Genomic DNA, 13365 nt, shown 5'->3' with positions numbered 1-13365 from the left:
AATCAAGCAATGTGTTACAGAGACAACGCCCACTTTTCTGACAGGATCACGCCCATTTTATGAGGTCACACCCACCTTTTCATGGGGGAGGGGGCAATCTCCAGGATTCGACGATGCCTGAAGTGGCAACCCTACTCTCAGCACATTACACACATCTGTCTTCTCATGGATTTACATATAAAACATTTGTTACAGAATATGTGCCTGACAATACCTTCACTTATCAATGACATTTTGTTGCCAATACAGGACATTGGTGAATGCTGACACTCACTTACACCATCCATAGAAGGCTTTCTACCCATGTTTTCAGTATTTCACTATAAACTAGTGGTTACCAACCGATGTGCCGCGGCACACTAGTGTGCCATCAGCGGCGGTCTGGTGTGCCGCGATGCGCTGCCCAGCGGCATAACACTGGTGCCGCAGACCATCGGCGGATTGGCCTGCCGGGACGCCGGGTGAATCTCCGGTGGGCCATTCCCATCCTATCACTGTGTGGCCAGCCCACCCTGTCAGCCTAATTCTTCTGTTTGCCCAGCCAGATGCCACAGTTCCAGGATTTGCGCGACAAGCTATGGAACCAAACCGGAAGCAGAGGTGATACTATATGTATCTGGAGGAGGCTGGGGATGCTTGTGGAATTTGCAGGCAGCTGATGGTGATGGATTTACCACTTAGGGGCAGATGTATGAAGCAGTAATAACTGAGGAAAAGTGAGTCAGAGAAGAAGTGGCCCATGGCGACCATTCAGCACTGAAGTAACATTTCTAATTTGCATAATATAAAATAATACAGAGCAGCTGTATTATTGGGCCACTTCTCCTCTGGATCACTTCACCTCCCTTATCACTGCTTCATACATCTACCCCTAAATCCACACAGCCGCGGCTCTCAGACATGTAGTAAGGGTTCATTTTAATTGCAATTGAGGTAGACTATTAGTTAATTGAAGGCAATAAGCAACATACACTTTGGGTTTTTGGGGAATGGGTTAGAGCTTGAGTTCCATGCGGAATCGTGTTGTGGCGTTAAAAAAATTATCAGAGGGTGTTCGGCTGGTTGTCCGGCCGTCTGCACGCTGGCGGTTATGATGGAAGTCGGTCCGGACACTGTAAAAGCCGTACGCACACGGGAGCGTACGTGCATTCGTTCGCCACTCCCTGTGTTGGTCCATCCGAACAGAACTGGTGGCCTAGTAGGCGTGACTTGGCTCACCGTGTGTGTGGTTCAATCGATCGGATGCGTGCGTACACGTATCCAAAAGAATGAGCCAGAATAAGGCCCAAAGATTGGAGGTGGGAGCAGCTAGGGACTGAAGTGAGGTGGAGAGTGTGTTGGCTAAATCATGTCACAGTGCAAAGTGAAAGTAAAAACTGTCACAGTTCAAAATGACCATACATTGCAGAAGCCGTCATTTTGGCGGGCTTTTAACTAGTAATACAAATTTTGCTTCTTACAGTCAGGAACACCTCGGAAGTACCAAGAATTCTATAGAACATTTAGTGAAATTTTATGTGTGCTGTGAACCAATAGAAACCACTTGAGAATGACTGTAACTGGCTGTATGCACACTAGGCATAACAGGAGTTAAGTGGCATCGAGATGACAATCCGTATCTACTTGTATAAATCTAAGAAGCAAAGGAGGGCATGTTTTGAAAAAGGGAAGGTAATGTGACATTAACAAAATAAAGAAATGTATAGTGAACTATCAGAACAGTCAAGAACAGTCAAATATCCTACAAATACAGTGTATTGCATAAGAAAACCATCAATTTTGGATGCATGAAGATTCTGTATTGCAATCTCTATTGCCTCCCCCTTTCCTGGCAAAGCTGAGTTTATATAACAGTCAGATGATGATAGCAGCCATTCCTATGACATCTACCTCCTACGTCTAACAAAAAGACAGAGACTTTGCTGGAGATACAAGTGTAGTACATAAATGCACGTGACCTGTGTCTATTTATAATGGGCCTTGAGAGAACAGTGTAAACTCCCGTTCTACTGTAATTACAAGATAGGTGAACTAGAGCAGACAGCAACACAATGGAGAAGCAGTCAGCGGAAACACAGTTCCCCAGTTACAATGAGGACCTGCAGCACAAGGTGTGTATGACATAAGCATTTGTGTATATGAGAAAAGGGAATTTTCTGAATGTTGCGTGAGATAATGTGAATTCATCTTTTTTATGATATGGCATTTTATTTAACATCATGTTATAATTAGTAAGCAGCAACAATTATATGATCATCTTTTTTCTCCTTTCTGGTCTGTGGAACACTTGATAACGTTTTTTTTTTTTAAATTTATTTATATATATATATATATATATATATATATATATATATATATATATATATATATATATATATATATATATATATATATATACTGTATATGCTACATTGTACAGCATGTGCTTGTGCAGGCAAGAGTGCCCCAGTCAGGCAGTATAACTTTCCTGTTAGTTGTGTATTCGTGCAATTGTCTATATTTTTGCACATATGTGACTCTGTCAATGTGCACCTGTTCTAAAGTAGTCTTAAATTGTGTAATTACCAATTTGTGAACCACACCTAAAATCTTAACCTGGGTACACACTTAGCAATGTGTGTATGAAGCTACATAACACGCGACGGCAACCCAGTGTGTGCGCACACACACTTGCTAATGCCATCCACGACAAGCATTCTGCAGCATGGTCCTTACTAGCAATGTCTCCTGTCAGCCCTGAATGCACATTGCGTATACACTGGGCAATATGCACAAAATGTCGTTCTGACTGGTTGCTATCATACATATCATTTAAAATATTGCCCAGTGTGTACGCACCTTTTATGGAGTAGACAAAATAGTGTTTGTGAATTACAACAAAATGATGGATAAGCTGGCAGTGGCAAACGCAGGATTTTCAGAAGGGGGTTTCCAGAGGGGCGGAGCAAAGCACGGAGATGGACACTTAGGTGACCCAGTATATGCCGGGTCAGTTAAAGTATTATAGATAGACCAAATGTATATAAATAATAATAATAAAAATATATATATATATATATATATATATACATACATATATATATATATATACATACAGGGGCATTAACATCAGTGTAGACCTCTGGGCATAGCAATGTATTGAGGCCCCTACCGATCCTCCAGCGGTAGGGGTGGGGGAAGCTTTGATGTCCCGCGGGTGGTAGGGGGTATTATATCAACCGCTCAGCATATAGGGCCTGGATCAGTAATTTCCACTAATTACCCCTTTACTGCACAGATGGTGGGAGATGGGGTGGTAGAAGGGGGCATTGGGCTGAATGAAGGGGCCCTGATACATAACTTCCAGGGTGGTAGAGGATGTTTAATATGCAGAGGAGGGGTGTATAGTGGAGTGGGCTTATTATTCATAATTTTCTGGTGGGGGGACACTTGCTTGACCGCAGATATCTCCAGTTTCCATAAATAGATTTCTTAGATTTTAATGGAATTAAAAACTAGAGAATTCCACCTACCAAATGGTACTGGGGACTAGGGGATCAGAGTTCAGGAGGCAGAGCAATCTGCCAATGAGTATATAAAACTACATACCAGGTGTGTGGAGCTGGAGCAGTAACCAGCTGCTGGAAGGCTGATATCTCTGGTTCTGGGAACAGTAGAGACAAGCTACTAGTGTCTATCAAAGGGAGAGAGTCTCATCTTTTGGAATATACTCTCAAAAAAACTCTAAGTCAGACAGAACCTGAAATATCTGACTGGGAAGAGCAATTAACAGTCTTGGATGGGGACCACTGCTTTGAAGTCAGATATCTCTGGTTCCCAAGGGCCGATTTTTAAAATTCTTGTACCCAAGGAAAGAGGGGACCCTTAGCTTTCAGCCTAGGGCCCTTAGACTCCTAGGGGGGTTTCTGGGTACTCAGAACCCCCCCCCCCCTGCGTGCGCTACTGGCTGGGTACACACTATGGGGGGGGGAGGGTCATTCTGGTTGACTCGCTAAACAGTGGTATTTTGTTGCTAAGCGAGCCACGTAATACCCCCCCCCCCGCCGAACAGCGAATATGACCGCAGCACTGCGAATGGATGTTTTGCATAAACATCCATTCACATTAGTATGCGGGCCCGATATCATTCAATGGTCACTGACCATCGAATGATTTCTACAATGCTCGCAAATCTAAGTCAGTGTCTGCTGGATTAGCCTTGCCGCATCCTAGTCTGAAGATTGGGCGAGCATCTCACTTCCTCTGACGTCCGCCTTCCTCCCCCGGCATGCAGGGAACCACCTGCGTTTGCATGAGGACACCCAGCGGTTTCCTGGGAACACCCAGAGTTTTTGAACATCCACTGCCTGCCTATCAATCCCGCCCCCCACTGTGTGAGTGCCACACGGACTATGTTAGTCGGCGAAGGTGCCCGCACAGAAGCCCTGCACATAACCATAAGCGATTATGCGCATGAGCAGGACAAAAACATCGGTCCCCGGTGCAAACATACCGGGGACTGAATGAATCAGAATAATGGCCTATATGATGTATGAATGATATGATATCCCTTGAACTCCAGGTCAAACAATATAGCAAATACACACTGTGCAATATCCCAGATGACCAAAAATATATCTTCAGTGAAAGCGGAGGCATTATCACCAAGCCACTGCAATGAGTCACTCCTGGGGGGAAACAAAACAAATAACACAAGAATTAATGAGTATGAAAATATTTTGAATAATTAGATTATCTTTCCACTTAGAACATTTCTGAATAACATGAAATGCATCCAATATAGATCATATGAACCCATGTTTGGCAGCACTTAATGATGCTCACTAGTAGCCATAATGGAAAACTAATAAAGTAGAGAGTGATAATAAAAACATACTTGCCAAAATATGTGATTGGTGATCATAGGCGGGCACAGCTCATTTTATTAGGGTGTGCACTGTCACAGGGGTGTGTATAGCACTGCCCAATTAGTGTATATAACACCGACAATCAGGCATGTCAACCATCATCAATTGGTACTCCATATAAACAGTCTTTCAGCCACACCATGCCTATTTCATTATTACTCTCTGTAACACTACAGGCAAATAAAGTCCAAAACATATATGGATGACACAGGTATGTAGTGATATGACAATGGCAGTGGCGTAAGTTTGCCCGGAGGCAAGTTGAATATTGGTGCCCCCCAAATAGCTCAATCAGTAAGGTCATAGGTTCTAATACAGGGTGTGACACTTGCAAAAATGATGTCAGGAGGGGGGAGTCAGCCACATAAGTGATATTAATGGCTTTCAATTAACTGATTCAAACTTGCAGGGGAGGTGGGGTGCCCGCCTGCAGAGCGTGACCACTGACGTCGTCACGCTGTGCAGAGCCGCTAGTGTTCAGACGCTGCCCAGCATTAGACTGCACATGCACAGTCTAATCCCAAAATCCCGGGATTGAAATCCCAGCGTTTTAGGGGCCAAATCCTGTGATCCTACCGATCCCAATCCCAGGATTGGCCACCCTAGACCATATTATGTAGCCCTATTGTCTGTGAATACAGGGCCTGTCTAAGGCTACTCAGCACCCTAGGCAAAACTTCAACCAACTCCCCCCCCCCCCCAAAAAAAAAATCACATGGTCCCCCCAGCCGCCCCAGGAAGATGGGCAAGTCCCCTGCTTTCCCTGGAGGCCCTCAGAAGGGAAAGGGAAAAGTATGGCGGTGTGAGATCTTAAAAGTTCCACAGTCGCCACCTGCATTATGTACAAGGATCCTCATAGACATCCTTGAATTTTTGATTTGCCGACTTGGTGGTGCCCCCCCCCCCACCCCACACACACACACACATCCTGGCACCCTAGGCAGATGCCTGAAGCTGCCTAATGGTAGAGCCGGCCCTGTGTGGATATAGACATTGTCTGTTAGCCATCTGGACACCATAAAATAAAATGAGCTTGTTGGTTTATGGTTTATCACTCTCCTCTTTACCGTTTTTCAAGCCTTAGTACATCTGGCCATGGATAAGTTACGATATGCTAATTATTCTGTGTTTTAGGTGTCTTCTATGTTACCACTAAGGTTCCTCTAATTGTAATGGAGCCACTGGTAACAGGTTTTATTTATTTATTAAATAATTTTTTATTTGCAATTATATTCAGTTATACGTAATGGCCCTTATTCAGATCTGATTTCAGTACAAATTTGTCTGGAATATTGGCAAAACCATGTGCACTGCAGGTGGGGCAGATGTAACAAGTGCAGAGCTAGTTAAATTTGGGTGGGGTCTGTTGATACTGAAATCTAAATTGCAGTGTAAAAATAATGCAGCCAGTATTTACCCTGCACAGAAACAAAATAAAGGTGCCCATACACGTTCAGATATGGGGCTGTACGTTTTGTACTTTAAAATGTGCTGTACGATTCTGGCACTTGTAGGGGGATGCGATGCGATCCAATTTTTTTTTAAAGTTGATAGCTACTAATGGACATCGCATTGTATCGCAGGGTTGGGATCATTTGGTCTATTGCATTATGGTAGAAAGTCATTAGGTCGAATCCATTAGGTCGACATGCTAAAAGGTCGACATGACTCTAGGTCGACATGGGAAAAGGTCGACATGATTCTAGGTCGAAAGGTCATTAGTTCGACAGGTCATTAGTTCGACAAGGTCATTAGTTCGACATTGTCTATGTCGACATTCACAAGGTCGACATGGGGTTTTTCACAGTTTTTTTACCTGAATGTCAACACAGTCGACATGGACACAGTTTAAAGTGCACTGCATCCCCTCGCATCGCTCGCTGCGCTCGCTATGCGTCGGGCACGGTGCCTCGCTACGCTCGGCACACTATTTTATTCTCCCACCACGCCCTAGTGGATGGTAGGGCATGAAATACCGCCTGTCGGCACATGTTGGCTCAAAAAACAGTGAAAAACCCCATGTCGACCTTGTGAATGTCGACATAGACAATGTCGAACTAATGACCTTGTCGAACTAATGACCTGTCGAACTAATGACCTTTCGACCTAGAATCATGTCGACCTTTTCCCATGTCGACCTAGAGTCATGTCGACCTTTTAGCATGTCGACCTAATGGATTCGACCTAATGACTTTCTACCATAATGCAGTAGACCAAATGACCGCATCCCGTATCGCATGTACCAGTGGCGTAAGTTTGTTCCAGTTGCCCGGAGGCAAGATATATATTGGTGCCCCCCCAAATACACACAACCCTATATAACCTTATATAAAATATATATTTCTGTACAGAAATTTAGATAGATAGATATAAAAATAGATAGATATGTATTTCAGAACTCAAAAACAAACTCAAAAAGAAATATCATTAGCTTTTAAATAACTGATTTAAACTTGCAGGGGAAGGGGAGGTGCCCCCTTGGGAGCAGGAGCCCGGTGGCAGATGACTCCATTGCCTCCCAGAGTTCTGCCTCTGGCATGTACTCCTGTACTGATGCGATGCAATGCAATGAAGCACAAAAAGTACTGCCTGCAGATACTTTTTGTCCTTTACAATATTGTATCCTGCGGGGACGAACACCGCATCCCCGAAGGTACACGGTGTGATTATTGCACATGAGATGCATTTTGTACTTTAAAAGTACAAAACGAATGCGATAATCGCAACGTGTATGGGCACCTTAACTCACACTGCACGTTATATCTGCCCCACCTGCAGTGCACATGGTTTTGCCCATTTTCCAAACAAATGTGTACTGCGGTCAGATCTGAATAAAGGCCAATATTTTAAATAATGTGTTTCAATGTTTTTTCTTTACCTTCATTTAGACTATTCTGGTAGGAGACAGCTCTGTGGGGAAGACTTCGCTGCTTGTACAATTTGACCAGGGCAAATTTATCCCAGGATCTTTTACGTCTACAGTTGGCATTGGTTTCACGGTAAGACAAATGATTAGCAAAGAACTGACATACAATATCACAGATCCTGGTATACTGGTTCTGAGTTAGTCTTCATTGTTCAGTTAGTATTAAATGATTAAGGCTTATGGGAGCCCTGGGACAACTACATTGTGGGGGCCATTCCCATAAAATTATAATTTGCCTTGTCCACAGGGGTAATTTGAACAGCGACTGCCGATGCATACAATGCAGCACACCCGAATCCCTTCATCAGCGGCACATATTTTATTTTCTATTAGATGTTACTTATGCATGGTTGCCTACCTGACCCTCTCCATGAGGGAGAAAATGTTCTGTTCCTGGACTTCCCTGGTAATGTATGATTGCCATCACCTGTGGTGAAACACCTTTCTTATCACCTACCTAGCCCCTCACAGGTGATGGCAATCATACATTACCAGGGAAGTCCAGGAACAGAGCATTTTCTCCCTCATGGAGAGGGTCAGGTAGGAATTTTTCATAAGGGGTCTATACATTTATTCGGCTTGAACCTTAACACACACTTTAAGCTAGCGTAACTAAAAATAACTCACACTGACACAATAAAGACACGGACACCAAAGCATTTAGATTTAATATGTATATTTATTAGGTGGTATGACCCAGGGCCGGACTGGCGATCTGGCACTTCTGGCAAATGCCAGAAGGGCCGATGGCCAGGTGGGACGAGTTTGAGTCCCGCTGGCCGCTGCATGAATATTAGCCATCTCCTCCCTTGAATGGCTGGCCGCAGCTTTAAGAATATGGCCGCCGGCCTCCTGCACCGAGGACCTGTCTAAACAGTGCAGGAGGCCGCTACAGAGGGCGGTGCTGTGGGCGGGATGAGGGGCCAGAGGAGAAGGCAGGAAGCAGCGCAGCCTGCCTGTGACGATCACATGGCACCCTACTTCCTGTTGCTAGCTGGTGTGTGTCCATCCAGCGGCAACAGCGGCGAAATGAGCTTCACACAGCCTCAAGTAGCATATGTACATGGGGAAAACAGGACTGAGTAGTCAGGAAACCACAGGCTTCACCCAGAGAACTTCTCTAAGAGAAGCCTGTGGTGTCCTGACTCCTCAGTCCTGTTATTATCCAGGGGGAGCAGCCTGTGGTGTCCAGTTATTGTGCAGGGGGAGCAGCCTGTGGTGTCCAGTTATTGTGCAGGGGGAGCAGCCTGTGGTGTCCATTTATTGTGCAGGTTGAGCAGCTTGTGGTGTCCAGTTATTGTGCAGGGGGAGGAGCCTGTGGTGTTCTGTTATTGTGCAGGGGGAGCAGCCTGTGGTGTCCAGTTATTGTGCAGGGGAGCAGTCAGTGGTGTCCAGTTATTGTGCAGGGGGGGTAGCCTGTGGTGTTCTGTTATTGTGCAGGGGTGCAGCCTGTGGTTTTCTGTTATTATATAGGTGGAGTAGCCTTTGGTGTTCTCTCATTATATGGGGGGAGCAGCCTGTTGTATCCTGTTATTATACAAGGGGAACAGCCTGTTGGGTCCAAATTGTGTCATATTCTGTAATGGGCATTACGGTGTGTTCCATAATGTGTAATGGGCATTACGGTGTGTCCCATAATGTGTAATGCCTCCTTTTTCTGATGCCATGCCTCCTTCCCATGAGACCACACCCCTTTTGCTGTGCGGCTTCACCGCGCAAAGGTCCCACCTACTATGGGTGGGCCTGTGTGCTCAAAATGCCCAGGCGAATTTCTGGTCCCAGTTCGGCCATGGTATGACCCAGGGCTGGCAATAAGGCGCCACGTAATGTCCACTCTAGTCACATCAAAATGACAGCAACTTAAACGCCCAACTGACCGATATTAACATGGTGACGACTGAGATGTCCCATTGTCCCCCCGCAAAGGCAGGACACACCCGCCGTCTATTCCAGGGGCAGTGCCTCCCAACGCCCTCTCATGCCACAAGTGACCACTGGACGGTGACTCCCTACCGCCTGAGTTCTGAGAATGCCAAATGTACCAAATAATTGACTATAAATTGAAATGTCTTAAGGCAAGGGAGAATGGGTGGGGCTGAAAGAAACTTCTGCAAGAGGAAGTACTTCCTGTAAGGACCTGCCTATATACCCCTCTCCTAAGCTCACACCCCTAAGTCATACCTCCCAACATGACCCTCTCCAGGAGGGACACATTGCTCTGTTTCTGGATTTCTCCCTTAATTAATGATTGCCATTACCTGTATTGAAGCACCTTTCTAGTCAATTAACCTGTGTGAAACAGGTAATGGCAATTATACATTATGAGGGAAGTCCAGAAACAGTGCAATGTGTCCCTCCTGAAGAGGGTCATGTTGGGAGGTATGCCTAAGTTCACCCATAGGCTAACCACAAAACTGAAACCAACTTTAAACAACTAGCAGTCATTATCTCCTTCCTGCAAACCCACAAATGTAAGCCTCTTAAGTACGCTCTGGCTTAGGCAGCCCTCGCTTAATCTAAGGCGTCTATACATTTATTCGGTTTGAACCTTAACACACACTTTAAGCTAGCTTAACTCAAAAAATAACTCACGCTGACACAGACACGGATACCAAAGCATTTAGATTTAAAGGTCATATGTATATTTATTACGTGGTGTGACCCCTCTTCGTAAAGGGCAGGCAATAATGTCCAGCTCTAGTCACATCAAAATGGCGGCGACTTAAACGCCCCAACTGACCGATATTAACATGGTGACGACTGAGACCTCCCATCTGACTAAGGCACAACCTAATGCTGGGAAGTCTCACCACCCCTTATCTGGCCGGTGCGGACACCCCGATGATGTGAAGTGCCCAAATTGTCCCCCCCCCAAAGGCAGGACACACTCGCCGTCTATTCCAGGGGCAGTGCCTCCCAACACCCTCTCATGCCACAAGTGACCCTACCTCCACCGCCAGGCTCTAAGAGACAAACTTGATGGGCTCTAAGAGCCGCCGCATTAAACCCAATGAAGACCGACCTAAGTGTCCGCTAATCTAAGCTAAACATGAAAAAATATCCCCCAATAATACCGCTAAACCCGTTAGATAGGTGGACCCCATCGCTGGCAAAGTACTGGGCGCTAACCCGCACTAGCAAAGGGTGACGAACTGCTGAGCCCACTTTAGCTAACACAAACTTCGACACAGCAAAGTTAACCTTTTTTGTAGCCTTGTCAGCCACAGAGACATCACGACTGTCAAACTGCACGGGGAACAATATCCGACCAAACTCTATGGACTGACGGCCAACGGCGCAGAACCTCAAGGAGGGCCACCTTGATCACCAAAAAGACTGCAATGCCCTTCATCTGGCACAAATCATTCCCTCCCAGGTGAATAACCACTCTGGTGGGGCAACCCCAAGCCCTCTCCTGTCGAAATAATAGGGGCAGCAAACCGGACCACTTAACACTAAACATCCACCGTACAATTTGAAAGCTTACCTAGCTACAGGGTGCCGTTCAGCTAAAAACACAAACAAATGTCCCACTACCCACATCTGTCCCGGGGTTATTGAAGGGGAAGCTGAAAGAAAAAGATCCTAACATCAGTAAGTTGCACATTGCAATGATTAGTATGGCATTAGTAAGTTAGTACAATGGACCCAAGTGAAGTCCAAAACTTGATAAAAAAAAACCTTGCTCGTGTGTCCCAGAAGGGGGAGGTGGGCCAAATTTAAATGAATAAGGACCCACGGAGGTAAAAAATGCAAGCAAGTCCGGTACTTGTTTCCTAGCACGGCGCCCCATAACTTAAGGTATGCAATGGGACCCGATCAGACCCGACCGACACGATTTTCGGGCTTTAAAGACGTTTCCCGTACAATTAAAAAATCGGTCGCATCGCATGCCATTATAATGGCATGCAATGTGATGCAACTTGACCGACCCGATTTTTACATTGGACCCAATGTAAAAATGGTCCCTGAGACACGATTTTACATTGGACCCAATGTTAAATGCCCCCAGACCCGATTTTTAATTCTATACCCACCCTGATGGTTAATTATTATGTAATTCCCCCCCCCCCCCATTGTTAACGCAACGCCACGGTCAACGTCAACCCGAAGCGTGGCAAGCGCAGCGAGCTCGCGAGGGGCAGAGGTGCGCGTCGTCTGACCTTTTCATACCCCCACTATCCACTTCCACTGCTCCTTACAAACTGGAACTTAGTAAGTGGAGTCCCGTCACTATGCAACAACCATTGGGGTCCGTCCTGAGGCCTAGCAGCAGCATAGCTGGTAGACAAAGCCACGGGGCACAACGCCGGCTCTTCATGAGCCCACAGAGTGACCCACTTCCCGCGGCCTAGTTGGTCTGTCTTGGACCGAGGTATCTTGCACATGAGGGCACCTTCCGCCAATACTACATCAGCGAACAGCATGCCTGTGTTCAAAGACACCTTGCTGGCCGCCACCAGCTCGGTAATCCTGAACGTGCCAAAGAACAACTACAGAAAAGGCTAAACCAAAAAGTCTAGACTCGCAAGGGGAGTCAGCAATGGCTGACAGCGCCCATATCAAAGCCCCCAGCAAACGCAGATCGATGGGCCTGCGTGAATCAGGCATGAATGGGGCGCTCCTTAGCCTATCCACATAGAGCCTACTTAGCACTAAAGATCTATTGGGATCCTGAAGCCCCTGCAATCGCGCGTGGAAAGCAATACCTGCTAATGAGGCACCCATAGCCGCCTTGGACCTACCCCGGCAGTAGTGATCCCACACAAAAGCCAGCAAGCAATCTTCCTCCAACTTACCCTGAGGGTCCTGAGGGACCCAACACACCACTCACCCTGAAAAAAAGGCGCCAAAACCGGCAGAGCCGGCCAAGTCCGTGTGCAGCTGCAACCGTGTGCTGGACACAGGCTGCGATGGCCATAACAACTCCCGGTTGAAGTCCTCCAAAAAGGAGGACCACACCCGGAGGTCACCCTTGATCTCTCTAGACAAGCGAATGGTGTGGTTTGGCTGGAAATCCCCGCCGTGGCCCTCTCCTGCTTCCGGCAAAAAACCCGCCCCATGGGGATTACCCAGCAAGCAAAGTTCAGGGACCCGAGCAGGCTTCAGCCAAATACGCCTGAAAAATTAGTATTTTCCAGTTGTATTTTTTGCTGAATTACCGTTTTATTTTGCAGTACTATTTAGGCCAGCCCCCCTAGCACCCTGTAGTACAGACATGGGTGGATAAATTGCATGTAATATATCTGATGCAAAATAAGCACTCAAGTACAGAATCTGACATGCAAGACTCCCGGGAAATTGCCGGGAAGTTCAAGAGAAATCTCATGCATCAGATAATGATAATATGCCCTTGTGTATGGCCACCTTTACAAACCAGACAGACAGGATAGCACAGAGCTTGCTGTGAAACCGTGCAGGATTCCTGGTAGTTGGTATCATACCAGGTAGACAGTTTATTACGGAGTTGTTGGTATAAATATGGTTTGAGGTAACATGTTTTGCGGTAAATATGATTTGAGGTAACATGTT

The 13365-nt window shown here is 46.0% G+C and overlaps 1 protein-coding gene across 2 annotated transcripts in view; it reads left to right on the top strand.

Moving 5' to 3' along the window:
- Window positions 1-1715: 1715 nt before the first annotated feature.
- RAB37 (RAB37, member RAS oncogene family) overlaps window positions 1716-13365 on the top strand; it is a 51149-nt gene continuing 39499 nt past the window's right edge. Inside the window, exons 1-2 of one of the 2 annotated variants that reach the window (XM_083148075.1) lie at window positions 1716-2111; window positions 7796-7906. In XM_083148075.1, coding sequence (XP_083004201.1) covers window positions 2052-2111; window positions 7796-7906 — 171 coding nt within the window. In that variant the 5' untranslated portion in view covers window positions 1716-2051. The remainder of the gene's footprint in view (window positions 2112-7795; window positions 7907-13365) is intronic. The other variant, XM_083148078.1, reaches the window with a different exon arrangement.

Source organism: Crinia signifera, chromosome 6, assembly GCF_055691185.1.
Source record: "Crinia signifera chromosome 6, ASM5569118v1, whole genome shotgun sequence".
NCBI classification, from domain to species: Eukaryota; Metazoa; Chordata; class Amphibia; order Anura; family Myobatrachidae; genus Crinia; species Crinia signifera.
This window is presented reverse-complemented; position numbering and strand designations above follow the sequence as displayed.